Source organism: Xyrauchen texanus, chromosome 46, assembly GCF_025860055.1.
Source record: "Xyrauchen texanus isolate HMW12.3.18 chromosome 46, RBS_HiC_50CHRs, whole genome shotgun sequence".
NCBI classification, from domain to species: Eukaryota; Metazoa; Chordata; class Actinopteri; order Cypriniformes; family Catostomidae; genus Xyrauchen; species Xyrauchen texanus.
The window spans coordinates 16,306,356-16,333,947 of NC_068321.1; the positions used below are offsets into that span (position 1 = coordinate 16,306,356).

At 40.6% G+C, this 27,592-nt stretch overlaps 1 protein-coding gene across 3 annotated transcripts in view; it reads right to left on the reverse strand.

Moving 5' to 3' along the window:
- The window catches only part of LOC127638244 (CCR4-NOT transcription complex subunit 1), a 35,025-nt gene that overhangs the window by 4,602 nt on the left and 2,831 nt on the right, over nucleotides 1-27,592 (reverse strand). The window contains exons 2-43 of one of the 3 annotated variants that reach the window (XM_052119687.1): nucleotides 26,631-26,925; nucleotides 26,386-26,493; nucleotides 26,168-26,266; nucleotides 25,883-25,951; nucleotides 25,745-25,799; nucleotides 25,438-25,641; nucleotides 24,400-24,568; nucleotides 24,040-24,166; nucleotides 23,800-23,913; nucleotides 23,544-23,714; nucleotides 17,824-17,951; nucleotides 17,264-17,504; nucleotides 16,133-16,252; nucleotides 15,882-16,004; nucleotides 15,650-15,801; nucleotides 15,355-15,505; nucleotides 15,038-15,239; nucleotides 14,564-14,686; nucleotides 12,874-12,998; nucleotides 10,697-10,983; nucleotides 10,450-10,528; nucleotides 10,085-10,315; nucleotides 9,779-9,919; nucleotides 9,506-9,685; nucleotides 9,280-9,396; nucleotides 9,032-9,142; nucleotides 8,835-8,912; nucleotides 8,560-8,737; nucleotides 8,300-8,454; nucleotides 6,440-6,736; nucleotides 5,730-5,870; nucleotides 5,509-5,613; nucleotides 5,292-5,411; nucleotides 4,990-5,184; nucleotides 4,764-4,906; nucleotides 4,551-4,659; nucleotides 4,102-4,271; nucleotides 2,916-3,147; nucleotides 2,531-2,776; nucleotides 2,188-2,351; nucleotides 1,974-2,091; nucleotides 1,760-1,861 (exon numbers count right to left, since the gene is read on the reverse strand). In XM_052119687.1, coding sequence (XP_051975647.1) covers nucleotides 1,760-1,861; nucleotides 1,974-2,091; nucleotides 2,188-2,351; nucleotides 2,531-2,776; nucleotides 2,916-3,147; nucleotides 4,102-4,271; nucleotides 4,551-4,659; nucleotides 4,764-4,906; nucleotides 4,990-5,184; nucleotides 5,292-5,411; nucleotides 5,509-5,613; nucleotides 5,730-5,870; nucleotides 6,440-6,736; nucleotides 8,300-8,454; nucleotides 8,560-8,737; nucleotides 8,835-8,912; nucleotides 9,032-9,142; nucleotides 9,280-9,396; nucleotides 9,506-9,685; nucleotides 9,779-9,919; nucleotides 10,085-10,315; nucleotides 10,450-10,528; nucleotides 10,697-10,983; nucleotides 12,874-12,998; nucleotides 14,564-14,686; nucleotides 15,038-15,239; nucleotides 15,355-15,505; nucleotides 15,650-15,801; nucleotides 15,882-16,004; nucleotides 16,133-16,252; nucleotides 17,264-17,504; nucleotides 17,824-17,951; nucleotides 23,544-23,714; nucleotides 23,800-23,913; nucleotides 24,040-24,166; nucleotides 24,400-24,568; nucleotides 25,438-25,641; nucleotides 25,745-25,799; nucleotides 25,883-25,951; nucleotides 26,168-26,266; nucleotides 26,386-26,493; nucleotides 26,631-26,732 — 6,282 coding nt within the window. In that variant the 5' untranslated portion in view covers nucleotides 26,733-26,925. Of the gene's footprint in view, nucleotides 1-1,759; nucleotides 1,862-1,973; nucleotides 2,092-2,187; nucleotides 2,352-2,530; nucleotides 2,777-2,915; nucleotides 3,148-4,101; nucleotides 4,272-4,550; nucleotides 4,660-4,763; nucleotides 4,907-4,989; nucleotides 5,185-5,291; nucleotides 5,412-5,508; nucleotides 5,614-5,729; nucleotides 5,871-6,439; nucleotides 6,737-8,299; nucleotides 8,455-8,559; nucleotides 8,738-8,834; nucleotides 8,913-9,031; nucleotides 9,143-9,279; nucleotides 9,397-9,505; nucleotides 9,686-9,778; nucleotides 9,920-10,084; nucleotides 10,316-10,449; nucleotides 10,529-10,696; nucleotides 10,984-12,873; nucleotides 12,999-14,548; nucleotides 14,687-15,037; nucleotides 15,240-15,354; nucleotides 15,506-15,649; nucleotides 15,802-15,881; nucleotides 16,005-16,132; nucleotides 16,253-17,263; nucleotides 17,505-17,823; nucleotides 17,952-23,543; nucleotides 23,715-23,799; nucleotides 23,914-24,039; nucleotides 24,167-24,399; nucleotides 24,569-25,437; nucleotides 25,642-25,744; nucleotides 25,800-25,882; nucleotides 25,952-26,167; nucleotides 26,267-26,385; nucleotides 26,494-26,630; nucleotides 26,926-27,592 lie in introns of all 3 variants that reach the window. The other 2 variants (XM_052119686.1, XM_052119685.1) reach the window with 2 other exon arrangements.

The window sequence follows — 27,592 nt, forward strand, 5'->3', positions numbered from 1 at the left end:
TCAAAGTTAGAGTAAACATTAGTTATACTGGGATTTATTTCATAAAGCTTATCGTTTTCACATTAGTCTCATTTCATCTGCCACTTGTTAGAGCTATAAGAGTTTAGTAAGGGTTTTAGGTCAGTGGGTGGAATACTACACTCTGATTTCTAGAGAAAGGGCTTCTTTAGCTGCGATATCTGCTTATTGACTGACAGTCCAAAATGACCTGGAATCCAGCATAAAATGTTACTGAAGTTTTATTTCTGTAAGTTGTCTACTTTAGTTAAAATACTCAAAATAGTGGGGGGATCAATCTTTGCAGATTCCAAAGCTTTAAAGCAAGATTTTGTGTCTGTGTAGATTAAAAAATGTCATCCTTGTTGATTCTTAAAATGTTCCAGCGCTAAAAGCAGTGCACGAGCTTCAGAAGTAAAGATGGAGCATTGTCCAGGAATACGGATTCCATAGTGTTGATCTCTGATAACTGCTGCTGATGAAACTTTATTATCTGTGATCCATCAGTGAAAACAGGTTTATAAAGAGGAAAAGAACATCTTATATCTAAAAATTGCTGGTGGTACTCGGGGTGTCTCTGTCTTTTTGTGCTGGGTCATTGTCAAAATGATATTTGGACTTTTTAGATCCCACGGTGGTATAGGACAAACATGAGCTTGGTTAAGTTGTCCAAATTGATATCCAGGTTTTCTAGATAAGGTTTAACCCTCATTCCAAAAGGTCTGATATATCTGGGTCCGGCTTCATACAAGTAAGATCGTTTGGGGTGAAAAACTGTCTGGTATGCTGGATTGCTTTGGTTTGCCTTAAGTTTCATGGCATATTGTAGTGCCAACTTCAAACATCTGTTCTGGAGTGAAGGTTCTCTGGCTTCTGGGAAAAGACTATGAACAGGAGAGGTTCTGAATGCTCCTAAAGCCAGTCGTAGTCCTTGGTGATGTAAGGTGTCCAGAACTTGAATGTAGGACTTTCTTGGTGAGCCATATACAAAGCACACATAATCCAGCCGGGATCTGACTAGCACTCTGTACTAGCAGACCCTTTCACAAATTTAAAAAGAACTATACATTACAAAGTAGGGCTGGGAATTGCCACAGACCACATGATTCAATATTACAACGATATCTCCTAGCCAATTCGAGATATATATATATGCATGTCCTTTTTCTCAGAAATAAATGTCTATTGAACCAACAGTTGTGTTGGAAATGACAATTGCATATATTTGGGGTGGGGAACTCTGCACATATATAGATTCCTCTATTAAATCACTGAAGCATTAAGGTAAACATGTATTTTTATATTAATTTAAAAAAATCTATTTTTCCATCAGGGAGATCATTTTAAAAGGCGTTTGGCTCAAGAATCACGATCTGTAACAGAATAAAAAATTCCTAGCCCTATTACACAGCAGACAGATGCAACAATGTGCATCTGTTTCACCTTTTTATTTATTTAGGTCCTTTTTAAAGGGGACTCAAGTGAAAATACCTTTCTAGAACAGTATTTCAGGTCAGTTGGTTTAATTTTGATTAAAAGAAATCGCCATCCATCCATCTTAAGAATCAGTTCAAATTATAAAAATCGCTGATTATTTCTGTCCAAATTGTTAAGCCCTACTTGAACCCCTCCTGTCCCCTCCCCCCTTTTTATTTCTTTTCATGCCCCTATCATGAGCTTTATTTTATTTTATTATTAATAATTTTTTAAGTCCGAGGTACAACTGGTGCTGAACTAGAGGGGTTTCATTACACTTAATTACCTTGTATAGAATTTGCATAGGTTTGTTGAGTTCAACATTCCTTAGGAAGGGTGCAAGATACTTGAACAAGTCAATCAGCAGCTGAGCATACATGGGCCAACCCTGAAAGAGAGGAAATGGATATTGAAGGCACATGATGTATTCCTCAATTTGATGAATAGCATCAATATGGGATATGAAAGATGGCCATTCGTGTATCTTAAACAGCACACACCTTCTGTTGTGGGGTGTGTGCAAGCATCCTGGCAATGAAGATTCGGTGAGAGATGAGCTCCAGCCAAGCATACACGAATCCAGGAGCTTTAGTCGGCCGAAGGATGTGGAAGGTGTTGCTGAGAAAAAGTCCAATGTCCTTTAATATGTCTGTTTATAGACTGTGACATTGGTATTCTTGCTATGGTGGACAAATACTACAGCTGTGAGCTTACCAGAAGGCAGTGAGGGTCTGGAAGTTGATGGTTTCCAGCACGTGCTCTGGAGCATTGAGCTCCAGTAAGAGCATGATGAAGATTCGGTGGTATGGCAACTGCTGGAACTCTGTCTGCCTTACATCATGATCCTGGATCAACACACCCACTACGATACCCAGAACCTGCACCAGGAAAGCGAACACCATTAAATGGACTTCCACAGACAGCCAGAACAACATTTCCAAGTTCCAGAAAAACTAAATTACAATTTTTAAATACTAAAAACTAAATTATTATTTTTGCACTATTATTTTCTAAATATCTCAGCAAACTCAACACAAAGCGCAGTAAGCATCCTGACCTTGTTGAGCAAATTGATTTTGGTGACAGTGTTGGTAGCCTCTCCAGAGTGTTTGACCAGTAGGGCGATGAGCCGAACAAAGGCATCCAGGTTATGATAGCACTTGGCCCTGATGATGGCCGGGCTGGTGGTCGGGTGCTGCTGTTCGGCTTGAGCGCGGTAACTGATCTCCACACACATCTCTGTACACAGTCGAAAGAAGCGAGTGATCAAGTCATCGGTCTTCAGGATCCCCTGCTGGTGCATCTGTGAGAGAAAAACAGAGCATTATAAAAAGACAGTATTAAGTAAGGTGGGCCAATTCAAAACATGCAGATAAAGTCAGAAGTATCTGCCTCTGTAAGAAACTGTTTTGGTGAGGATCAGAATAAGAATCTTGGCAAACCTGGCCAACAAATGCAGAGAAGGCCTTGGTGCTGTCCCTGCCTGCGGCTGCTGAGTGGTAGAGGTTGACCCATTCTCTCAGCAGGTACTCTGCCTTTTCTCTGAGGCCTGGTGGATCATCATACTCAGATGCCTGAGAAATCCCAGAGTGCATCATGAAGTTTGGCCCACCATGGTGACGATCAATCATGGCCTCATAGTTGGAGCGGACCACATCCATCAGTTGGGGCAAACTAGAGATTTACACACAATGTCCAGGTACTTACAAATTATCATTAATGAGTTTAGCAGTCATTGTAGCATTAATAGTATTAGAAGTATTATTAGTAGAAGCTATAGTTGAAGTAGAAATAAAAGCAGTTGTAGTAGTTGTCGTCATAGTAGTTTTAATAGTAGTTGGTATTGTTGTGGTAGTAGTTTTAGCACTACTAGAATTGTAGTAGAAATAGTCATCATAGGAGTATTAGTGGTAGTAGTAGGGATTGCAAGAGTAGCAGCAGTCGTGGTGGTATTAGTAGCCGTTTTAAAAGTAATAGCAGGTTAGTCGTAGTAGTTTTAGTTCCTAGTTAGTCAGAGCAGTTTTGGTAGTAAAAGTAGTAGCAGAAGAAATTGTCAGTAGTTTTAGTACTTGTAGTAGTTGCAATAGTATTTCTAGTTTGTTCTATAGTAGTAATAGTGGTAGTAGCCATTGTTGGTGTAGCAGTTTCAGTAACAGTAGTAGCTGCAGTACTTGTTATAGTAGTTTTAGTACTTCTAGTTGCGGTCATAGCAGTATTAGAGGTAGTGGCCATTGTCGTTGTAGCAGTTAAAGTAGAAAGAGCAGCAGCAATTGTCATAACAGTTTTAGTCCTAGTAGTTGTAGTAGTTGCTTTCGTAGCAGTACAAGTGGTAGTAATTTTAGTAGTACTATTAGTAGCATCAATTATCGTCGTTGTAGTTATAGTAAGTCTAGTAGTTGCGATAGCTGATGTCAGCATTATTAGTGGTAGTAGAAGCTGTTACTGTCATAGCAGTTTCAGTAATAACAGTAGCAGCATCACTGATAAATTAAGTTGTAGTAGTAGTAGCAGCTGATTTTGTCATGATAGAAATATTTGTGATAGAAGCTACAAGATTTAGCAGCTGTCGTCGTTAGTAGTAACACAATTAGTTATAAAGTAGTAGAAGTAGTAGTAATGTTGTCTTACCCTTCAGGTGCATTGGCTCGGGAGTGGGCGCTGGTCCTCATTAGAGTCTCGATAGTGTGGAAGAGATCAGCTTCAGTGATGTGGCTCACACTGCGTTCATCAACCAAAAGAAGTTTCACCAGCTGCATTGCAAATGCCACGGCCATGTAGTTAAGCCCGTTCTCCATAGACTGAAAATACACAAAAGTGAGAACCCATTCACATTCACTGCTACTTCATTTAGACCTCTCTAAAGTCCTACAGCAGAGCTAATCAAATCTGTTCCAGTAGGGGCATCGTCCTGCAGAGTCTAGTTCCAGCCCTGCTTGTACACGCATGCCTGTAATCCTAAAGACCATGAAAAGCTGGCTAAGGAGTGACCGATTACGGTTGGAGCTATACTCTAAAAGGACAGCAACCCCTACCGGGAGTGGAACTGAATAACCCTGTCTTACAGACACTATCCTTACTTGAGCCAGGTGTAAATCATACTGCTGCATGTTGACCAGGTGGTTTCTGATCAGGAGCTCCACAGCCTCAACGTTGTACTTGTATTCATCTCTACACTCAATCAAGCATCTATCAGGCCATAGAAGGAAAAAGTTACTACTTTCAAGACCAGTCAATGCTTAAACATTTTGAAAAGGTGTTGTAAGTGTGTGTGGGTCAGTTGTGATACTGACCTGGTGATTTGTTTGTTGCACCATTGTGGGCCATAGGCACGACCATCCTGTAGGGCTTTCAGCACCAGCAGATGGCACTCTCTGTAGCTTAGCAACAGATCAGGATCAGCACCACTGGTGGCATCCAGCAGACCTTCCACAGCCTGACAGTAAGAGAGATAGGTCAGACATAATCAGAGACTGAGCACAGTGCTTTTCTTCTCTATTTTGTCAGATGTTCACTGACCTTCTGCAGAATTCCCAGAGCAGCAATGCCATCACGGGAGGTCCTGGCCATGACCATGGCCTCTAGCAGGCTGCGTATGGCCTGGGTCTGTGGGTTCATGGCCAGAGCAGGTGGAATGGCATGTAAGTGTTGCTCCAGATCTGAAATGCACTTGTCGTAGATGTGAGCCACGTCATCAGTGGGCCATGCCTGTTGCTGTAAGAGAAAAACAACTCAACTGAGTTTCATACACAACACAAAAGCAAAACACTGATATTTCAGCACCAGTTTCTTAGACTACACAAGGTCGATGAGGGATGTACCTTCATTGGCTGAGCAAGGAATCCAGTGGGCTGAGACAGGTCATTACTGGGTAGGAAGCCTGGAACGTTTCGGGCAAACTCTTCATAAACAGCCAGCTGTTTAGGATCCACTCCACCCACCTGAAAAGCAGAAGTCATCTCAGCACCAGACATATTTATAGAAAACACAATATTGTCTACAAATATGACCATTCAGAAAGTTGTGAAGAGCTCTCACCTTTAGTCTGATCTGCTCTGGCATGCGCTCAGCCTGATAGGTGAGCACCATGGGGTCACAGTAGCGGCGGCCTTCCTGGCGAGCGTGCTTCCTCAGCTCGAATTCCTACAAGATATGCAATCCTTCTCCAATTAGAGTTGTTCTGGTGCAGTAACTGCCAATTTTATGGTGTTTGTTGTTAAAACAGCAATAAAGTTGTGGGGTGGTGTGAATGGACTCACAGTTGCCAGTCTCTTGTCCATCTCAGGTCCAGCTTTTTCCACTGCTGTCTTCTGAATGAAGCAACACGCTAGCTCACAGTTGTCCTGTGCGAGGCGAGCAGCTGCCTCTTCCATCATCTCTCTCTGCTGGGGTGTGGGAGCCTGAAATGGACAAGTTCAGTCAGGATCACAAGAGTATAACAGAGGTGCAATGTTACTGCATGAAAGTAGTACTGTATTAAAAGTCGTATAAATTAAATTCACAGGGTTAGATGTCTGGCAACCAAAAAACTTAATTAATTTAGTGACAAGATTTTTTTTTTTTTAAATCTTGTGCGTGCTTGTGGCCAAAGTTACGAAAATTGCTACGGATTATTATTTGTTTGTTGTTTCTAAATGTGTGTACATAAAAGACTGTAGTGAGTTTTTCCTATAAGCAAGTGCAAGATGTTCATTACTCATAGTTTGGAAAAAACAATGTCCACACAACGATATCCATTTGAAACGCTTCGTTGTCCATTTAATGAAATATATCGTTTGAAGCATGTTGCTCTATGTTAAGAACCATATGTTCCCGCCACCTGTCCCACCCGATACAACCCACGGGAAGTTTAAATACCATTTTAAATTAACAGGTGACCACACCCACACCACTGGTGCACACTGCCATCTAGTGGTTTGAACAGTCATTACATTTGGCTCCAACAAAGACAAAAAAGGTGCTTCCCTACCCTAAGAGCTGCAGCAAAACTGTTCTTCAGGTTGGTGGCGATGCTCATAAGCAGCGGCTCTCTGCAGGTGATCATGGCCATGCCAGCGGTCAGGTTCCGCATCATGTGATGGGCAGCCACGCGCATGTGAGACTCTTCAGAGTCTAGAGCGAAGTCCTTTCTGACGATTTGCTCGCAGGTGGTCATGGCAATCTTGATGGAACGGTCTACCACAGGGTGCACCAGCTCCTGTACAGCACGCTCGATTGCAGGTCTCACACACTGCTTCAGCTGAGGGTGGGCCTGCAGCAAGGGGATCTATACAAACAGAAAGAGAAACACGTAAGAAATGTTCACACACTTTTTGACAATGAATTTGAATGACTTCTACATGACCTTTCCAGTTGATTGCCATTACTGCATAAGCATTTTTACAGATCAATTTAATCCAGAATGATTTGCAACCGATTTGTGAACAGATCTGATAAATTCATTGTAAAGAACTGACCTATGAGAATAATTAACTCACAAATAGGATATCGCTATAGCTTGCAAACAAGTTTACAGAACAATCACAGAAATTTCTGACACTTAAATGGCTTTTAAGATTTTGTTAATTTTCATTAAAAGAATTTTTAAACAAATTATTTTGATTTAAATGTTCCCTTCACCATGGAAGCCATTCAGCTAGGGCAAGCAAAGACACATTGTCGTTTATATTTTTGTCAGTACATCAATTCACCTGTGATACTGATCTGGAGTATGTTTCTCTGTGCTTCAATAGCTGCTTTTCAACTATCGGGCCTGTGTGAGCCAGGGCCATCAACTGGTCAGCCGGGGCCAATAGTCTCGGACTCTGAGACCAAAATTGATCTGCATTCCCACCATCGGGCATATAGCCCAGCAGTGTTGCCCTTATACCTGCCCTGTTGCCAACGCTACATAACCCACCCATTTCAAAAGGAACTGGGAAGCTTATCACACACAGGAGGTTAGCTAGCCCTCAAAATAAACACACATTTGTACTGTGCCAGCAATTTTTTATTGATTTACATTTTTTAAATGAATCCCAAACCTGTACTGCTGGATACACAACTTGGCAAGTTCGTTGACCGTATACTTATTCACGTCTTCATTTTGGCAGATGCCGTTGATCTGATAGTGCACAATTTCTGCACAATTTCAGCCCAAAGATTCAGAAAAGCACTGATTTCATCTACTGACCAGTTCTGATGATTCTCCATTCATCTGATGAGGTAAGCTGGTAGCTAAATATGAAAAATTGGGAAATTAGTATCTTTGTGCTGAAACCTCTGACCGGACTGAATGAAACTCTGCCTTTGGCACTGCCTCAATTTCCTGTTGGCTTTCTTTTGCCCAAAGGTAATAGACAGGGCCAGGGCATTTGGCCATTTGCCCTGAGTAGGCACAATGAAGCCCTGGAAGGTGACAGTGGGAACACAAATGGCCCTGGCATGCACTACCACACCCTCAATTTGCCAGATAGTGGAAACGTGGCTAATGCCAGCTTCCATGGCCATTATCATGGTAAAAACCAAGTTAAAATGTAATAAAAGGTTTAGTGAATACTATTCAAAAAAATTTTTTTTTTTATATTTACTCAAAATGAATCTGGTCTGACTTGTTTTATTTGGCTGAGACATTTGAAAATATATATATATATTTTTTTAGAAGGAATTAAAACCACCCAATCCAACAAAATGTGATTCAGAGACAGAATACTCTGACAGGAGGAATATAATGGGGATCCCTGCCTGATTCTCATGATATCCAGAGAATTTGGGAATGTAATAAAAGTATGAAGTTGAACTACTGCAATGGTGCTCATTGACTTGAATGACGCTTGAATGCGAGACTCACGCTGACATTGATAATGATGTGTGGAGCCAGACCAGCCAGGGCGTAGACGTTAATGTCATGGTAGCTGAATTGTGGCGTAGGCGGCCCGGTGGCTGTACAGGTAGTGGTGGTGGCTGAAGTTGGTGGAGCAGATGAAAATGGGACCGTTGTGTCTACTGTTGGTTTTTAAAGGATACAGAAAACAGAAAAGTTTAATTAAGGAACAAAATCATAAAATGGACAAACATGCCTGAGGACAAAGCTGGGTTTGAGTGTTCTACCTGTAGTGACTATAGGCAGCATCTCTTCAGGAGGCTTGGTCTCTTTCTTTGGTGCAGAGAGCTGCTCCTCCAGGTTCTTCAGCTTCTCTTTGTCTCTCAGCAGGATTCCTGGCTTCAGATCACTGATGTCCAGAGACAGGTTCTTACAGAGCACTTCAATTTCAAACTTCAGGTTGAGCTGCAACAAGAGAACTGTTGGAGTAAGTGAAAACTATTCAAAAAGGAAGATTATTATTTAAATCAGTGAGGGAATAACTTTTGAATATTTTAATTGCCTTCAAGTCATGTTCCTGGTGGAGTTCAGCCAGAACATTCATGATGCCCATGGTCCAAGGGTTCTGTGGTCTGAAGATCTACGAAACAGGATGGAAACTTTTAAAGAGGTTGCAAAACTGAACAATGCTCAAACATCTTAGCTAAGTGAAACTGACAGCAAGATTTGGAGGGAAAACTGTATGATAGTAATCCTTACCACACTCCGTAGACTTGATTCCAAGACTTTAGCCACAAAGGGAACAACATACAGCAACTCCTGCTGGCCCTTCATAAAGGCCTCCAGCAGAAGAGACTTAAGCTCCAAGTCCTATGTGAAAGCAGAGCATTAGTTTCATACTGCAGGTATAAAAAAAACGTTTTATATCTTATGTCTATTCATGCAATGTCTGATTTATGTCATACTACTTGCATCTACCCTAATTGATTACAAAAGAAAGAACTCACGGTGTACAGGATGGGCTTGTTTTTAGCTAGGGTGATCATTCCAAGCCAGTGACCCAAATTCTTCAGCAGGGATCGATCAGAGAAGTTAGCAGCTGCCTTATCAGAGGTAAGGAGGACCTGAGCAATAAAAAAGGAGAGTAAGTTTCAATCAGTATAAAAAGGTATACCCTCATGAATCACTGCTTTTAAAAATAAAATAAACAACTTCATGTTTCTAAAATCTTACCTTGATGTTTCTGTAAGTCTCATTGAGAACCATCTTGACAAACTCTGGGTTTTTCAATGTGTCCAGGAAGTTGGAATACAGGCTGTGAAAGTTGGGCTCAATGCTGACACGCTTCATGACCAGGTACTGAGAGACCCAGGGCATGAACTCTTCCTTCACAGTCTCTTTCAGCTCCTCAACCTTTCAACACAGACCAAGAGATGGTTTAGGGGTTAAGAACATTAACAAAATACACGTGGGCCACAAATAGTCTTAAAATGTAAAATCAGGCACCTTCTGTGTCATGTTTGACTGGGACAAGTTGTTAAAGATGAAAGCAATCTTCTCCTGAACATTCTCTGGGGGCTCTACAATCCTTTCAGTCTGGTCTGTGGCTACTAACAGAGTGTCAATGTTTGTGGTGTTGATTGAAGGCTAGGAAGAAAACAAAAATATCAGATACCAATGAGACCAGTCCATCAACTTCAACCAATAGCAAAGTTTTAGAAAACAACCTTCAAGATTTCTTGGTGGTAAGAAATACCGGCAGCTCTCATAAGCACAGACTCAAAACACTGTATTAAAACACAATTAACTCACTGGCACATCTTTCTTCAGTCCAACAGCTGTGGGTTTAGTGATGGTGGTAGTTTTGGCAGCGGTGGTGGTCGTGGTGGCTGTGGTCACCAGGGTGCTGGCTTGGACAGGCTGGGGAGCTTTGGGGGTTTGAGACTGGGCCTGAGCTTGGGCTAGAGCCAGGCTGCCTGGGGTGGTGATTGAGCCTTGCATCTTCACAGGAGGGTCTCTTGACTGCTGGCCATACTCAATATACTGCACAAGAAATGGGCAACACATAACAGAAGACTAATTTAAGCTTGAAGGTTAAGCAACTAGCACAAAGTGAGAAATGAATGAGGATGTAGCAATGGCCAAAACACGCAAAAGAAAATTGAATACCAGCTTACCTCTTGTAAATGGTGTGGGAACTGAAGGAAATGGGCTATAGACGCCAAGTGCTGACAGTACTGGGGATAGTCCTTCAATCTGAGGAACAGACCAATAAATAACCAATTCAGCTTATTCAAGTCATGTTCCAAACAAAATCTTTATTTTGAATGGAAATTGCAGGTAACAAGTTACACTGATCTGATTTTCATTTGAATTTTTGTTTCATTTTCAATACACAGTGAAGTCAAAAACTATTGACTGTACCTATTTTTAAATCTATCAAGTGCAGCGATCCCAAAATAATACATCTTTGATCCGAAAGGTTTGCGTAAGGCTTCCAGAACATATCGTAAGGCCAAGCCCAGTGCCATGTACGTGACTAGGCCCTTCTCGATGATTCCTCCAAAGAGGCAGGCGGTGATGTGCAGCTCTTTGTCGGGATATTGGGGGAAGAATCGGTACTCCTCAAACAGATTCCTCAGCATGCAGTTAAAAACCTCCCGTTCCCGCTTAATGTTCGAGTCCTTGAACCTCTGTAGCATTTCCAGCACCTGCGGGAAAAGAACCACCATGAGTTCAGAAAAGAGGCTTCCATTACTTTGTTTGATTGCTTGGTCTGAAGCAGAGTTTGATTATGCACCCTCCTCCTGCCACCAAACTGGTCTCTATTCACAATGTATTTTATACACTTGCACCATTAAGGCCCCGTACGTCATATGAATTTGAAGAACGAACAGGTGTGGCATCATTTCAAACAAAATCTGGTCAAAAAGGTGTTTTCAATGATTCAACAGACACCGTTTGCATACGAAGTTACCTCCAGAACCTGGTTTCAGACAGGCTACTGAGGCAGCATAACATCACATTGTTGCTAGGATACCAGCAACTGATTAACACCATCTGGTGCCCACTAAAGGTAACGCGTCTGCTTCATTGTGGTTCTTTCTCGCTACAAATGGAAGTTGGAAATCGTTAATAAAAACATACATTTATATCCAAATGGCTATCAACTTCCTCTTCAGCTGCCATTTTTTACTTCAGCTCAACAGCTGTGGATTTGCTCACACAGGATTGAGCTTCAAAAATCGATCAGATGAAGCTATCCCAGTAGACAGGATGTAACATGAACATTGGATTCAGACCTGCCTTGGTCCCTTCCGACCTCCGTATACAGCCTCCGGAGGCAGCATTTTCCTGGTTTCGGTTGCAGCCAGTGTGTAATCAGCGCATATTAAGGCCGCATATAGCGGATAAGCCTCTTAAACTCAGAATGTAAACAAGACAAATTAAAAATGTTCTACTGCATATATTACTTTAAATAATCATCGAGTGTTTAAAACTACTTTTACTGACCTCATGTGAATTCTACTCATAGAATGAGGCATAAAGTCATTGATAATACATCTTAATGTCACATTAGTAAAGGTTTTACATGTAGTCTTAAGCATCCACATACATAAATGTACTTCTAAAAGCCTTCCCACAGCAGTGTGACAGGTAGTCTAAATGTTAGCAAATAAGCAAAACATTTTCAAACTATTTACACATGAACGGATAACAACTCCGGAAGAATATCAGGGCCTTTTAGGCCAGACCACCTTTTCAAGTAGACTTGGGTGCTGTTCGACCACTTTGCACACGAGTTTGGAAAACCGCTTTCACACCAACCAAACTCTGACATGGTCCACACCAAAAGCTCTAGTGTCAGAGCACTTTATAGTTGAGGTTTTAAAGAGCCCATATTATGCTCATTTACAAGTTCATCATTTTATTTTGGGGTCTACTAGATTAGGTTTACATGTTTTAATGTTAAAAAAAACTAATTCTTTTTCGCATACTGTACAAAGCTGCAGCACCTCTTTTCACCCTCTGTCTGAAACACTCTGTTGTAACTGCATTCCTGAGCCGGGCATTATGCAAATGTATACATAGTGACGTAGCTATGTCACAAAAGTAATAGCTGGACTACAAACCAGGTGTTTCAAGCAGTTCAGGAGCAGTGTTTTCTGTAAGAGAGATTAACTCTCTTTAGCGTGGACATTGTGCTTTTTAACTTTTCAGCCCTTTTAAATCCACAAACTGCTATTTTACACACTAAAAGAAACGTAAAATCCCCAAAAGCATAATAGGGCCTCTTTAAGGAGCATTTAATTATGAGGATGCAACATGTAAAACCTAAACTAATGTAACATTAAAATGTATTAACTTTATGCCTCATTCTAGATCAATAACGATCATACTATATCAATAAAAGATGCTTTATAACCACTCGATGATTTAAAGTAATAGTTCGTTCTTCGGTTTAATATGAAGTGTATCTGGGCCTTTAAAAAAAAAAAAAAAAAAAAAACAACTTACGGAAAAATATAAATAGAGCCAAATCAATTTGCAAATGCAATCTACTTGTTCAGGACCTTCTGCTGATCCTGTCAGGTTCTCACCTCATCCACAGACATGGTTGGGTGTGGCGGATGGTTGTAGATGCGCTGGAAGTAGCTGTTCGCCTCATCGTCAATCTCCTTACTAAAGTGCTGGTTTGCCTCAGGCCACACCTGAGAGAGGTCAGCTAGAACAGAGAACAGGAAAAAAACCTGTCATAACACCTCTGACTATATAAAGTCACTAAAATAACTCAATCAATAATTTATTGGAGATACTTTGATCATATTTTTAAACTGTAAACAACATGCAAAAACAAACAAAAACAAAGACAAAGATCCCCCATTTAGCCTTAACAGACTGTAGGGGCAAGTGCTGTTAGCGAGCAAAAACAAACACACACACTCACACACACACACACACACACCACCCTGTGATCTGTGCAAGTCCTTATGCCCCAGTATAGTGAGGGATTACTATACAGTAAAAAGGCATATGAGATAACCCGAGGTCCTGAAACTCTCTGGTCATTAAAAATCCAAGGGCACTTCTAGTAAAGAGTAGTTGTGTACCCCGGTGTCCTGGCCAAATTCCCCCCATTGGCCCTTCTCTATCATTGCCTCCTAATAATCCCCATCCCTGAATTGGCTGCATCACTCTACTCTCCTCTCCATCAATAGCTGATGTGTGGTGAGCGTACTGGCACACTATGGCTGCCGTTGCATCATCCAGGTGGATGCTGCACACTGGTGGTGGTAGAAGAGATTCCCCCTTTATGTAAAGTGCTTTAAGTGCCTAGAAAAGTGCTACATAAAATGTAAGAAATTATTATTTTTAAATAGCACTTTACTAGGCTGTCGGTGTGTGAAAATCCCAGAAGATCCTCAGTTACAGAAATACTCAAACCAGCCCGTCTGGCAGCAACAATAATCCATGCAATTATCTAATCAGCAATACATGTGGCAGCAGTGCAGAGCATAAAATCATGCAGATACGGGTCAGGAGATTAAGTTAGTGTTCACATAAACCATCAGAATGGGGAAAAATTCAATCTAAGAGATTTGGACCGTGGCTTGATTGTTGGGCTGGTTTGACTATTTCAGTAACTGCTGATCTCCTGGGATTTTCGCACACAACATTCTCTAGTTCTTTACTCAGAATGGTGCAAAAAACATCCCGTGAAGAGCAGTTCTGCAGATGGAAATGCCTTGATGAAAGAGTTAAACAAAGAATGGCCAGACTGGTTTGAACTGACAAACTCCACAGTAACTCAGAAAACCATTCTGTACAATTGTGATGGGAAGAATAGCAACTCAGAATGCTGTTCTGAGATGCAGTTTGGCGCCTTTTTGCCGGCACGAGGGGGATGTACTCAATATTAGGCAGGTGGTTTTAATGTTGTGGCTGATCGGTGTATGTGTTACCAAAAAAAAAAGAAAACTGAAGTTTCAGGCAAACAGCTTGTTTTCCTTTTCTGATGAAAGATGACTGATTATGTTTACACATGGATTCAAGCTGGTTGGCAAGAACATCATGCAGTAATGTAGACTGACCTGTATTTCCTCTTAGACCCAATTATTTTTTTTACTTTTTTTGCCATAGAGATTAAAAGTACGCTGAGATTAAAGAGACGCTGAAATACGCCGAAAGGTTTCAAAAACACATTTGTGAGGGCCTGTTTAAAGAGGAAATACAGCTTGAGGCACCTGGCGCACTCTCAGCCACACCACCACTTACAGGCCTTCATCTTACTCTGCTGGAAGGTGGACGGGTTCAGCCCTGGCGTGCTCATCTTCCTGGTGCTGAAGAGGTCACTGCTGACGGCTGACATGCCCAAACCTGAGCCAATCCCAGTCAAGCTTGTGCTCAGAGGACCTTGATGAATTATAATATCATTAAAGTCTAGCACATGCATATGAAATTACACTTAATATGACAGTAATACTTTTGGACAGTTATGCTGTTTACAAGACAGAACCAAAGGGAAATTTAAATGTAAGAAATTAAAAACAGAAAGGCCTGAATGTGTGTCTGTAACAGACTTGGGCAGTATAAATCGGAGTAATCATTTCATTATAACTTACTTTATACTATGGTTTTCCTGCCTACTGATAGCCATTAAAATGTATCTACTGCAGTATGAACAGTACAGCACAATCTTTCCCAGATGAATGGTATAAACTTTCACACCACCAGAAGCTGAAAACTACAGAAGCCTGCTGGTACCTTGCAGCTGAGAAGACAGGGGGTTGATTCCTGGGAAAGCTGTGCTTGGATTTGGGGTGGGCAGGTTTGAAAAGGCTTTAGCTGGGGACTGGGGGTTACTGAAGGCAGAGCCTTGCAGGCTGGGGAAGCCTTGCATGCTCGGGGTGTGAGGGGTGGATGAGACGCCTAGACTCAAAGAGCCCATTGCAGAGAGGGGGTCCATCTGGAATACAACAGGATTTCCAGTTACTAGTGGTAAAATCACATTTAAGCTGCAACTGGTGTGCTCTCTCAATGAAAATGTAAATGAAGTCTAAACCCAGTAAGATCACAGTTACCTGCACGGGTGAGATAGCATCTAAGCTGCTGGTGCTGGGCGCCCGTCCCTTTGGCAGGACACCTGGTGGTGGCTGCCGAGCCTTGTTCATCACATTGCTACAGTTGGCCACCATGGTCAAGATTGTCTCAGACAGCTCTTGAGATACACTCCTGTTAAAAGAGTCCAAACAAACCCAGTGCAGTAGTTTTTAACTTGACATAAAAGGAAAACAATGCCAGATTAGAAATCCCATTTTAAAATAATATTAATCCGGATGTGCACCTAGCTTTGTCAATGCAAGTTTCTATACTTACCCAGCACAAGACTGCAGACATGCAAGCATGGTAGCCAGTGTTTCAGGAGGAAGTTGAGCACTCTTTGGCTGGTCTTTCTCTGGGGCCAAACCACCCAAGATGGAGGGACAGCGCCTCTTCAGGAACGTGACGCACGCCTGGATGAACGGCTCCTTATGAAAGAGCACAGTGTGTGTCAGGATTTCATTTACATTTGCTTAAAGTTAAAATCAAAATGTGAATGTCCGCTCACCACGTGCTCTCGGATTTTGTCAGTGAGCCATTTGTCAAGTTTGAGGTATTCACGGCGTGAGGCAAGTGCAGCAAGGTCAATTACAAAGGCAAATGGAGTACCATTCAGCAGCATTGATAGAGACTGAAACGCACAAAAAAAACAACAAGATGTGTTATAATCTTGCATCTCTGAATTTCTTAGGACAGCAAATAATCTTGCATCTCTGAATTTCTTAGGACAGCAAATGCAGTAGTTAAGTAGATTGGTACCTTCAAGTCCTGAGCAACATCCAGGATGCGAGATAGCTTGGCTTGGTCGTATTGCTCTCCTCTCATATACCACTCGGCCATAGAGTGCATGATCAGCTGACGAATGGAGGGGGATTGGCCCTGGGAAAATAAGAGACATACAGTCACAAAGTCAGAATGGAACAGTACATCTATTTTATTGATGCTAAAAGAAAATAATTCAAAATACAACATCAGACAACACTGTTCCTAAAGACTGGACTGAGAATGCGCATACACCTGAATACTAGGGAGTTCATAAAATATTGATATATCTATCGATCGACGTGTTATTTTCTTGATACATTTGAGGCATCGATATATTAACATTAGCCAACATTTAAATTAGAAGCCTAATTTTTGTGCCTTCAGTTCACTGCCAGTTGCATTCCATTCATCGTAGTCTACAAATCGCTTTGGGAGACCACAAGGGGGCAACATAACATTTACTGGACGAGGCACAAATATCACACGTAACAAGCAGATAGATGGCAGTCCAAAGTTAATAAGGTTTTTTGTACTTCAAGTGACGTTGATGAGTTTGCAGGTTATTGTATGAAACTGGTGTTGCTGTGCAAACTGAACTATTAGAAACGGTATGTAGCACTGAACAGGTCTTTCATTCAACCCAAAACCCACTTTAATTTACCCTCCCACATTACCAAAGTTGTTTTGAGAAATGTGTTTGAAAAGTCTATTGTGCAACTAGCAGCCTTATTGATATTTAGAAAAATCCTGATACATATCGATAATCATCTGGAAAGTTTTCCGATTATCTATAAGTGAAAACAGCATCAAACCCAAACCTACAGAATACACAGACAACATTGTGAACAATGTCTTAATTTTTATTTTATTTTGTAAACACTAAATATTTTGCAAGGTTTTTTGGACTTCACTTCAGCACAAATAAATCACTCTGTGGATTCCATTTATTGTTTACTCAGATACTTATATACCTTCACCTTCTGGTACATCTTAACAATTGATGTCAGAATTGGGATTCAAACCAACAATTCCAAGAAAGCCTCCCTTTTAAAAAAAACAAAACTAATGAATTGCTCCCAATAAGAATATTAATGCAAATAATCAAGGTTTTGATTTCACACCCACCTGTCCATGCCAGGCATAGTGCAAGATGATAGCAGAGTTGGGGTGGTTGCCCAGGAAGATAGGCATGAGTGTGGAGATGAGTTCATGGCGCAGGGTGTGCCAGGAGGTGCTGATCTGCAGCAGGGCCAACATCAGCATGTCCGGGCAGTGCTTGATGGGGAAGCTGAAGAGCTGCTTCACCTGTTCATAATGCCCAACTTCAGAGAGGCGCAAGAGGCTCTCCACTAGGTCCAGGCTCTTCCTGTTGGCCAAAGAGGGACAATATTTAAACATTTAAAAAGATTTGTCATTCGACTTGGCCACCACATTTGATTTCAGTGCTTAATGAACATTTTATCACTCAAAGTGATCGATGGCTTAAGACTTGGGATTTCTTTATTCAAGCTTGACATACCAGAGTCAATCTATCTGGCAAACTAACACTGTGAAGACTTCATCTTGTGTTTATAGAAGAAATAGTTAGAGATTTGGAGCACATGATTGAGAGTACATAATGATTTTTCTTTGGTGGACTATCACTTAAAGATATTTATCGTCTTCTCTAACAGACTCAGACTAACCATGTGGCTATCTCTCTGTTGTCATCCTCAGGTGGGGCCTTCAGGATGTCAATCGCAACAGTGTGACAGGGGAAGTCAGCAAAGCAGAACACTTCGGGATTCATCAGGGAGTGCTGAATGAAAGACAGCTGGAGAACACATAAGCATGATTCAATTGGTTACTCAATTGTACTATAAAAGGCAGGTGCCAAGGTGTTTGCATTCTAAGGAAAAAAACTCCCCAGGGAGGTAAAGATCAAATGTATGATCTCTGAGAAAATCAGCATTAAAACTCTCGCAAAGATACCATCTCGCACCCAACTGAGCAAGAATTGCTTCATTGTTGCCTTCATTGCTGTTCTCTCTCATACCCACACCCCCTCCTGTCGTCCTCAGCTCAAAATCACCTTAAAAACACACTTAATCTTGTAGGTAAACAAATGTTTAAATACATGTCTGGCCATTCATGTTTTATATAATTGAAAAGGTCTCTGTGTGACTGGTACGAAAGTCTCATTACCTTAACTGTAAAATACATTTTGTGAATTTAAAAGGAATTCTGACCAATTCTGGGAGCGTGCCTACTAAGGCTGCCCCCAACCAAAGATTTTGCTAGTCGACTAGTAGTCATTAGATTAAGCCATTAGTCGACTTCTTGCACGTTTATAATATGAATTACTTAAATATATATATATATTTTGGGGGACATCAGAAAATGGTTTGAGTTTGAGAGATCAAGTGACACTTTCATGGGCCTAGATGCACATTAGCCAAGCTCTGCACATGTAGCCCCTTTACTGCTTTTTGACATCTGGGGTAGTTTTTTTTATTTGCAGTTGGTTTGTAATGTCACACGGTCAGAAACATGCTTATCTTTCACCATCATCTTCTCCAATAAAGAAGAAAACTAAATCAGCAGCCATGGCAGGCCGAGCGGACATGGAGGACAACATGGCGATCACTATAAAGCGATTTGAGGACATTTTGAAAACTGAATTTGTGGCAATGTGGACCGAATTCACCTCTCACATGGCCACAATCCAGAATATGTGCTCTAAAGTTGACTTTATAACCGGGGAACAGAGAGAACTGAAAGGAGTGGTCAATGAACACATTAGGCATTCTGGATGCCTTCCGAGCAACAAGTGACAGATCTACAAGACATAGCAGGCTGCTACGGTTACCTGAAGAGGCTGAGAAAGATGACCCAATTGGCTTTCTGAAACTGTTACTACCAATCTGGATTCCATCACTAGTGGGCAAAGATATCGAAGTCGATCGTGCGCATTGAGTTTACACCAGAGCTTCAACCGATCACTCCAAACCACGAGTGTTTCTTTTCAAATGGCTACGTTACAATGACAGGAATCTGATTCTAAATGAAGCAAGATGCCACGGTTCTGTAAAAACAAACGGTGGTGCAATGCTGAGCTTTTTCCACAACTTCTCTCCCTCGATGGCAAAGAAGCGGCGCTTCTTCACTATAATAAGTAAAGAATTGAAAGAGGCAGGTCTGCAGAACTTTCTTCTGTATCCAGATACGTTGAAGATTGTCAGGAAACATGGTGAGACTACTCTCCGGAGGAAGCGTGTCAATTCCTATGCTTGATCTCCCGACCTCATTCTTCAAGGACGGACATGGCAAAAGAGATTGTTACTGAGTGACTACTGACTTGATAATCTAGAACTACATGTGATGGTCGTCTACTGGCAGTTTTTTCATGTTTTTCATTATTGCGACAAAGAAAGTTTGACATTGCTTTAATCCAGGAAAGATGTTCATAGATGCAATAATACATTTTACGAGGTGGTCTCTTTTGCCGCTGCCGACAATAAAACTAAAAGGAGTATTAATAATTGTTAGAAGAAATTTAAATATCTCCATACTAGACAAAAATGGTGATAATGCTGGCAGGATAACTCAAAAACTGTGGTTGAGAATAGGAAGATAGCTTTTCTCTCAGTTTAAGCACAACGTAGTCAAGTACCTATCTCAGTGATCTAATGGACTTTGAGATAGTAATGGGAACAGATATGAATGCTGTAATGTATCATGACCTTGATGGGTCTGGTGGCAATTATTCTTATTCCCAGACTGTTTCTACTGAGCAACAAATGTCTCCTTTTCATTAGTAGATACATGGCGGTAATTTAACCCTTTCCAAAAAAGGCACAAATCATATTCACGGATTTACTTTTTCGCTTCCTCTACCTTGACCTAAATGATACTCAAAGTCGACATTTCTCCCCCATGTCTTTCAGACCATAGTAATATTATTATTATTTTTTTAATTGTCAATTACCCAATGACCTCCTCGAGCCCCTAGGTGGCGTTTTAATATACATTTATTAAAAGATGTGGTTTTGTGATCAATTCAGAACTAAACTATGTGAATTTATCACATACATAAAGGCTCGGTAGATGATCCAAGAATACCGTGGGAGGCGACAAAAGGCTAAGGAATTTTTCGATTTCACATGCTTTTCGCCAGAAAATGAACCGTAAGAAAACCTCTGACCTAGAATCCAAACTTCGGTCACTACAGGCAAACCAACATTCTTTTTCTGACAGTACTGCAGCCAAAATTGAAACTGTAAGGGAAGAACTTAATTATATAGATGCAGAGCTGAATTTCTAATACAAAGATTCAGACAAATCTATTATTTTCATGGTAGCAGACCTAGCCATTTATTGGCTTTAAAACTTCATATTAGCAAAAAAAATGGCTAATATTACAGCAGTGAAATCTCAAGCCGGTGAGGTTCTGACTGACCAGAAGAGTATAAACAACACTTTTCGTTCCTTCTATTGTGATCTATACAGCTACAACTCTAATGGGGATTTTCCACTGCATGGCCGAGCCGATACTAAATGTGACATCAAAATCCTGCAGATCACTGACTGATCAGGGAGAATCATCACTACCAGCATCACTAGATTTCCAACACACGACATCAACCTGCTAGTTTTAAAGTTATAAACCGTGATAGCGGTATCATTTGTTCACGCGAATTTCGAATTGTGAAAATAAATTGGTCAATAAACAAGGTGCAGACGGTCCACTCGTTAGCGACGAGCTAAACGAAAGTCTCTCAGGATGTGTATCAGCTGTTGGCCACACACAGCTACCACTGGACCTACAAACAGTGTAGGGAAAAGGAAAAAAAATTACTTAAGTGACTACGGAACCATCAAGGAAAAGTGGAAGTGGTTCGACCAAATTGACGTGAGCAATGGGAGGGAGAGTGCCCTGGACTGGGGTTGATCCACAATGGAGGATGGTATGTTTTGTTATGTTAACTCTATACTCTGCTTGAAAGCTTCACTTTATTTAGTTGACCAGCTACTGGAAGCTTGATTCTAAAACAACCAGGCCAATTTAACTGTTACACTTGTGTAAAATCACCATGCAACAACTACTTTATGCAGCACAATGAGCTAGTAGCTAACAGATAGCGGTTGTGTTATTGTTTTGGTCAGTTTGTGTCATGTTTAAGATGATGTTACGGCAGTAGAGGCGGCGCATCTATGACGATCAGCCTATAATCCCACCCACGTTGAGGTGGCACTAAACTGCAATGGAAATACAAGCACAGAAAAGTAAAGCGAGTAGAGTTGAGGAGAGTCGAAGCGTAACGTGCAGTGGAAAGTGCCATTAATGCGAACCTACCTCCAATACATTTTTATCTACTCTTAATCTTCCACATCTGTCAGAATCAGACTCCAAGTTAGGCCTATATCACTTGTTGAATTAGAATCATCGGTCAGAGGTATGAGCAAAGGGAAATCCCCAGGCCTAGATAGCATACCAGTTGAGTTCTATTTGACCTTCTGGGCCAAGTTGGGTTTGCTTATGCTAGATATGATGCAATATTCAATTGATCAAGGTTCCTTTCCACAAAATATAAACATGGCTATTATAGCTCTTCTGTTAAAAAAAGATAAATATTCTACATCATGTTCTAGTTTTCGCCCACTTTCTCTAATTGGTCCAGATGTTAAAATGTATGCAAAAGTCTGGATGCTAAACTTTCCAAGCAGCTTCAGGTGATGTAGATCACAAAATATAATGGAATTATAATGGAAAAATACAAAATCACTGTCATCATGAAATAAAGCAGAGCCAGATCTGGCATTCCACTTAAGCAAAACCTGCATGTCAGAGCATCTAAAAAGCAAACAACCTAGCTTTATATCTTTAATGCATCATTTATTAAAGTTCAAATAAGAAAGTGCATCACAAACAAACTACAAAAATGGCATTTCTCTGTGTGGTCAACACCAGGTCTAAGTCACGTGAAGGGGGAGACAATGAAACTGCACCCGACTGAGGAACCCTCTGGCGTGGGGATGCCCGTCCCTTATGCGCGTTTGCTGTAGCTAGATTAATAGCGTGGATTGAAACGTATTGAATCGTAAAATAATGTAGCCTATGTGTCACGTGTATCTTATTGTGAAGTAAATCAGCGAAACACAAAAACACTTGATTACAATAGTTTTTTTGCAATTAATTTTTACTGAATTAAACTTAAATGTTTTTTTTTTTTTTTTTCTTGGATTTCAGTGAATGTCATTTAGGTATTTTAAAAAAATGATTGTCCTCTTTATTGTTAGTAAGCACGTTTAATACAACCTTTTAAGTCTAGGCACAAGCTGAATAGTAGGTTAAGAGCTAATGATTAAACGTAGTGATAGTCGCCTGAATAGTCAAATAAACATTTGATTAGTCGATTATCAAATATGAGAATACTGCAAATGTCTTCAGACATCTCAGCTCAGGAGCTGCTTTGAGTTCAGTTTGCTTTATTTCCACAGAGCAGTTTAATGTGACCACAACTCATACATCTGTGATTAAAACAAAATAATACAAAAACATGTTTATACGTTCAATCTGTGATCAGTGTTAGTACCATCTAACGGCTCAGCACTGATAGAGCATCGGGGATGTCTTCCAAGACATTAGCTTTCTGGCTAACTATTCGGCATTAATGAAGTGTACCTAGATTGTAGGGACTAAATAGACTCACCTAAATAATGGTAGTCATAACCTCAAATTATTGTTAACATTATTCTGACCAAGGGCACACAGGAAACTATTGAGATTATTCAAAAGTACTATCTGGATACCGTAGTGTTGGTCAGCCTATCCAGATAGTATAAGTCACTCTGGTTGGGAGTAGTGTTATTTTAATTAATTGTATGCAGATCTAGGGGGACTAAACAAAACTAGTATTCAAATATAAGTGTGTATGGAGCAACTTGTCTGAATAGTAGTCAATAACCTCTAGATAATGACCCAAAACTGATCAGTTTGTGAAATGATCAAGTATAAACCGGCCGGTGTGTAGACTCTACTAACAGGAATCCAAATGAACGAGTGCAATGTAAAAGTATAGAATTAAATAAAATAATCAAGTATCCAAATCTAGAGATCTCAATTGATATAATCAATAATCAATAATAATAATAATAATAATAATAGGAAACTCAAACTAAATTCAAGGTCTAATATAATTGGAGTTTGGTCTTAACTAAATCAAATTGTTATGACTCTACAGCCACGTGTGGACGAAAAAGAGGAATGCACAGATACATTTATCACTTCGCTGGATTCTCACATTGGGCCAGCAGGTGGCATTTTAACAGTACAATAAATGTTTTGGAACAATTGTTTATTTTGCTCACACTGACTCAGTGAAAATATTGCTATCAAATTGCAGAAATGTTAATGCTATTTTACCTGACCCTCTGCATGCTTCCATGATCTGGTAATGAGATCCACAGGGAACACCTCCATACCCAGACCCCTCTGGATCCCATACACTACTATCTGAAGCCCCTTACTATCCCGGATCAGAAAGCCAGGGTGGTCCAGCTCATAGGTGACCTCTTTGAAATTCAGATTGGGGTTCTGAAAAGAACAAGATAGCAGAGGTTTATAATAAAGCTAATTCAGAAGCTTGTTTTTGTACTTGTTATAGGAGAACCAGGCTTACCACATCTTTGACCACATCAATCAGAACTTCTACATTCCAGGTGTGGGCCTGAGAGGCGTCACTCTTGTCCTTCCCATCACTCCAGATCCCACCGCCCACTGGATTTGTGATTGACTACAAATGGATGAATCAGTCAATCAAATCTGCTTGCATTCTATGACCAAGACTTCATATAATTCAAAATTGAGGTTACATTAGAATCCCAGCGGAAACAAAATCAGGCCCAGCAAGGAAACATACCTGTAGGGGGATGCCATCAGACAGCCCGGAGTGAGTGCGGGCCATCATACCCAGCACTCGAGCCACCTGGCTGGCTGTCACCTCTCGCACCCCATACTGCATGATTATATTCCTGCATTCGTCAAGACTGGCAGAAAAGTAAACAAACAAAAAAATGGCTTTGTTTAGACAATCACATTTTTTTTTTTTTTTTATATTCAGCTCAAATCTCTGTAGTAAATAACAACAAACATGAAACATATAATGTTTATATTCAATGTTACTTGACTGAAGTATGAACAAAGCCTAAGAATACCTCACTAAAGGGACAGCTTTAATAAAATGTTAATCAAGTCTCACACACTTGAACATTTCCAATACCTTGCACAAAAGCCATAGCCAACTTCTTGCATGAAGTCAGCAAGAGAACTCTCCATCATGGTCTTATTTAACTCTCCAGAGTCTGGCAGGATCCTGTCCATGAGAATGTCACGTTTGTCAGGGTAGAGCAGTGGTGCGAGCACCACAGGACAGCGCTCCTGTGGGAAATCTGGGAATATACAAAAACACAGGTCTAAGGCCTTGTTCAGAAAGAAAGTTTTTTTTTTTTGGCCTGGCACAAATTGGTGTAGATTTTGTGGTCTGAACAGGGGAGAAAAAAACAACATTTTATTTTCATATGTTTAAAACCAAATTAACATTTGTTTACGTGTCTTGGTCTAAATGGTTAAAATTCAATTTCATGTGTTGACGTTCCTCCAGGTGTTGCGACATCTCATTGCATGTTATGTCAATGCATTTGCCGCCGCCACCACCCCCTTTCCCATTTTATAGTCTCCATTGCCCTCATGAAAAGCAGTACCAAAATATCCATTGCTGAAGTCTGACACATGGCGCACCTACTTAAGTTTGCATCATTACTATGACATGTAGTACAATGTGGGCGTGCAAACAAAAGTGACAGCAGTCTAAAAGGGGTCAAAATCTTATCGGATATGGCCACATATAACCAAGTCGGTGTAATGTGAATAAAGTCTAAATGAATCCCTAGAATGTGAACTGAATTCAGGCAAATCCGATCCGGCCACATAAAACTAAGTCAGTGTAATGTGAATAAAGCATAAATGAATACCAAAATATCCATTGCTGATGTCTGACACATGGTGAACCTACTTAAGTTGCATCATTACTACGACATGTAGTACAATGTGGACGAGCAACCAAAATTGACTGCAGTCTGAAAGGGGGGAAAACAAATCAGATCCGGCCACATATAACCAAGACGGTGTAATGTGAAAAGCCTAAAAGGAATCCCTAAAAGTAAGAGAGCTTTTCAAATAGAGCCCGTGAGACAGTCTTCTACATAATGACTGGACACAGGCAACTTCCATCATTAGGTGTCAGAATCAACATACTAACCTCTGCACAGTGTTTTGAGGAATGCGTCAATCTGCTCTTGTCCGACTCCACTAGAGCCCTTCTGACCAAAGAGAAGATGGGAGAGGAGCAGATGCAGAACCTCTATAGCAATGTCTTGGAAGCCACCTTCCTGATTCCCTCCGAGGTCTGAGTCCACGTATGAGCGGAGGAGATCTGGGAGCTTCTGCTTGACAAACTGGGCGGCTGTAAAAAAGTAAACTGGGGTTTATTTGGGACAAAACCGCCACAGAATGTTTAATTGTACAGAAGTGAAAAGTTAAATGGAAGACAAGTAGTGACTACTTACCAAACCCTCGAAGGTCTGCGTTGCTTGAGTTCAGCAAAGCAAGGCCAAAAATCACCTGGTGGAAGTGTTACATTTTTATAATGCCATAATCTAAGAACATTTGAAATCACAATTTTTTTTGACAAAATTTATGCTTACCTCCTGGACCTTGCTTAGCTTGAGAACTTTACTCAGTTGAGTAAATAAATGAGGTGATGGCTTTAAACTCTGTGCAAGAACAAGCAGACATTATATTTTACCTATGAACCCAAACTACCATAAATCAAACAACTACCAACAGCTTAAAAATATTGAAATACATAGGCCTGGCTTCCATATAGACAGCAGACAAAATGTAAGTTCTAAACAGCTTGCAAAAAGCTTACTAATAGGAAAGGGATAAACCTCTTAAAAACTTAAACATTGGCAGGATGATTTGCGTACCTTTTGATAGTGCAGGGGATTGTCAATGGCGTAGCAGAGTGATGAAATAAAATTTGGTTTTGAAATAAGTGACACACACTCCTGGATCAGAAATTGTGTCTGCAGATAATTGATGAATGAACAGAGACAAAAATAACACATTAAAACAAATACTAAAAGAAAAACACTTGCTTAGTTTGGAATTACTACCACTTCCAAAAAAAGACTTCATAAAGTACCTGGTGGAAATCTTTGCCACTGCTTTTACCATCGCCACTGAAATCCACATGGGAAAAGAGACAGCGTAATAGATGCCGGTCTGCCTCAGGGCCGTGATGAGTCACAATCTGAGGGAAAGCCATGAATCAAGTTGTCAGTACACAACACTGGTCTTCCCCAATGAAATAAACCCTTCAACGCACAAACAACTTCCAAAATTAATAAATGAGAGATAAACAACTGTACCAAACACAAATGGACTCACATGTTGTATTTCCTGCTGGCTGGCTCTGTAGTTTTTCTTAGTTAAATTGTCCACCAGGTAACTGATTTGAGACAAAGCCAGCGAGAGCGAATCAAGATTCATTGCTGGTTGGGGCGGAAGCAGGCGGCCGAGTCCGGCGCAAAATCACCATTATTCCCCTTTAGTCACTTCAGTGATAGGTTACTTCTGTCGGCCCCCCAAAAGGTGTGAAAAGTGTCTGGTGTCCAACAGGCCAAGTCTGTGGGTGGATACTGAGTCAGAGTAACGTCCTTCAGTGCGATTCAGTTGGAGTCATCTGGAAAAACAAGCAATCATTTTAAATGAATAACAAAACAGCACGGCAGCACATGAAATCTTAATGAATAAAAGAAATGCTTCCATAACACAAGTGAAAAATGCACCAAGTATTTTTTGTTTATGTTGTGCTGGTCAATACGACTAACACCTATATAGATGCAGCATTACGCAAAAAACAACATTTCAGTTACTGATGCCATTGTAGAAACACAGTATTCACAACCATGTTTCATTTATCCAGTTAAAGGTGTTGCAAGCAATTTTAGCCATTCTGTGACTTCCACGAGACTAGCCGCTAAATTAGCCCTGCCTCCAACGTTCTTGATGTGTTCTCGTGGCCATCTGCGCTATTTTTTTTATTGTTGGTGTATGTAAACAGGCAATAGATGGACAACTTTGAAAGTTCTGATGAATTTCAGTGTTGGATAATACTGGAGCCTTTGAACTTTGCATGTGCGTCATACGGATGTCATAAAACTCAGCGTGCGTTGTGTGTTTTTTCAGCTAATATCAACTTGGATTTCTTGTAAACCACTCATAATACGATTCAAGCTTTGCAAAGTAAATATTATTGAAGGGGCAGTTAAAAAAACTATTGGACACAACCAAAAATTAATGAGTGAACAGTTTCATTCATGAATACATTAAATGTCATGACTGTTTGA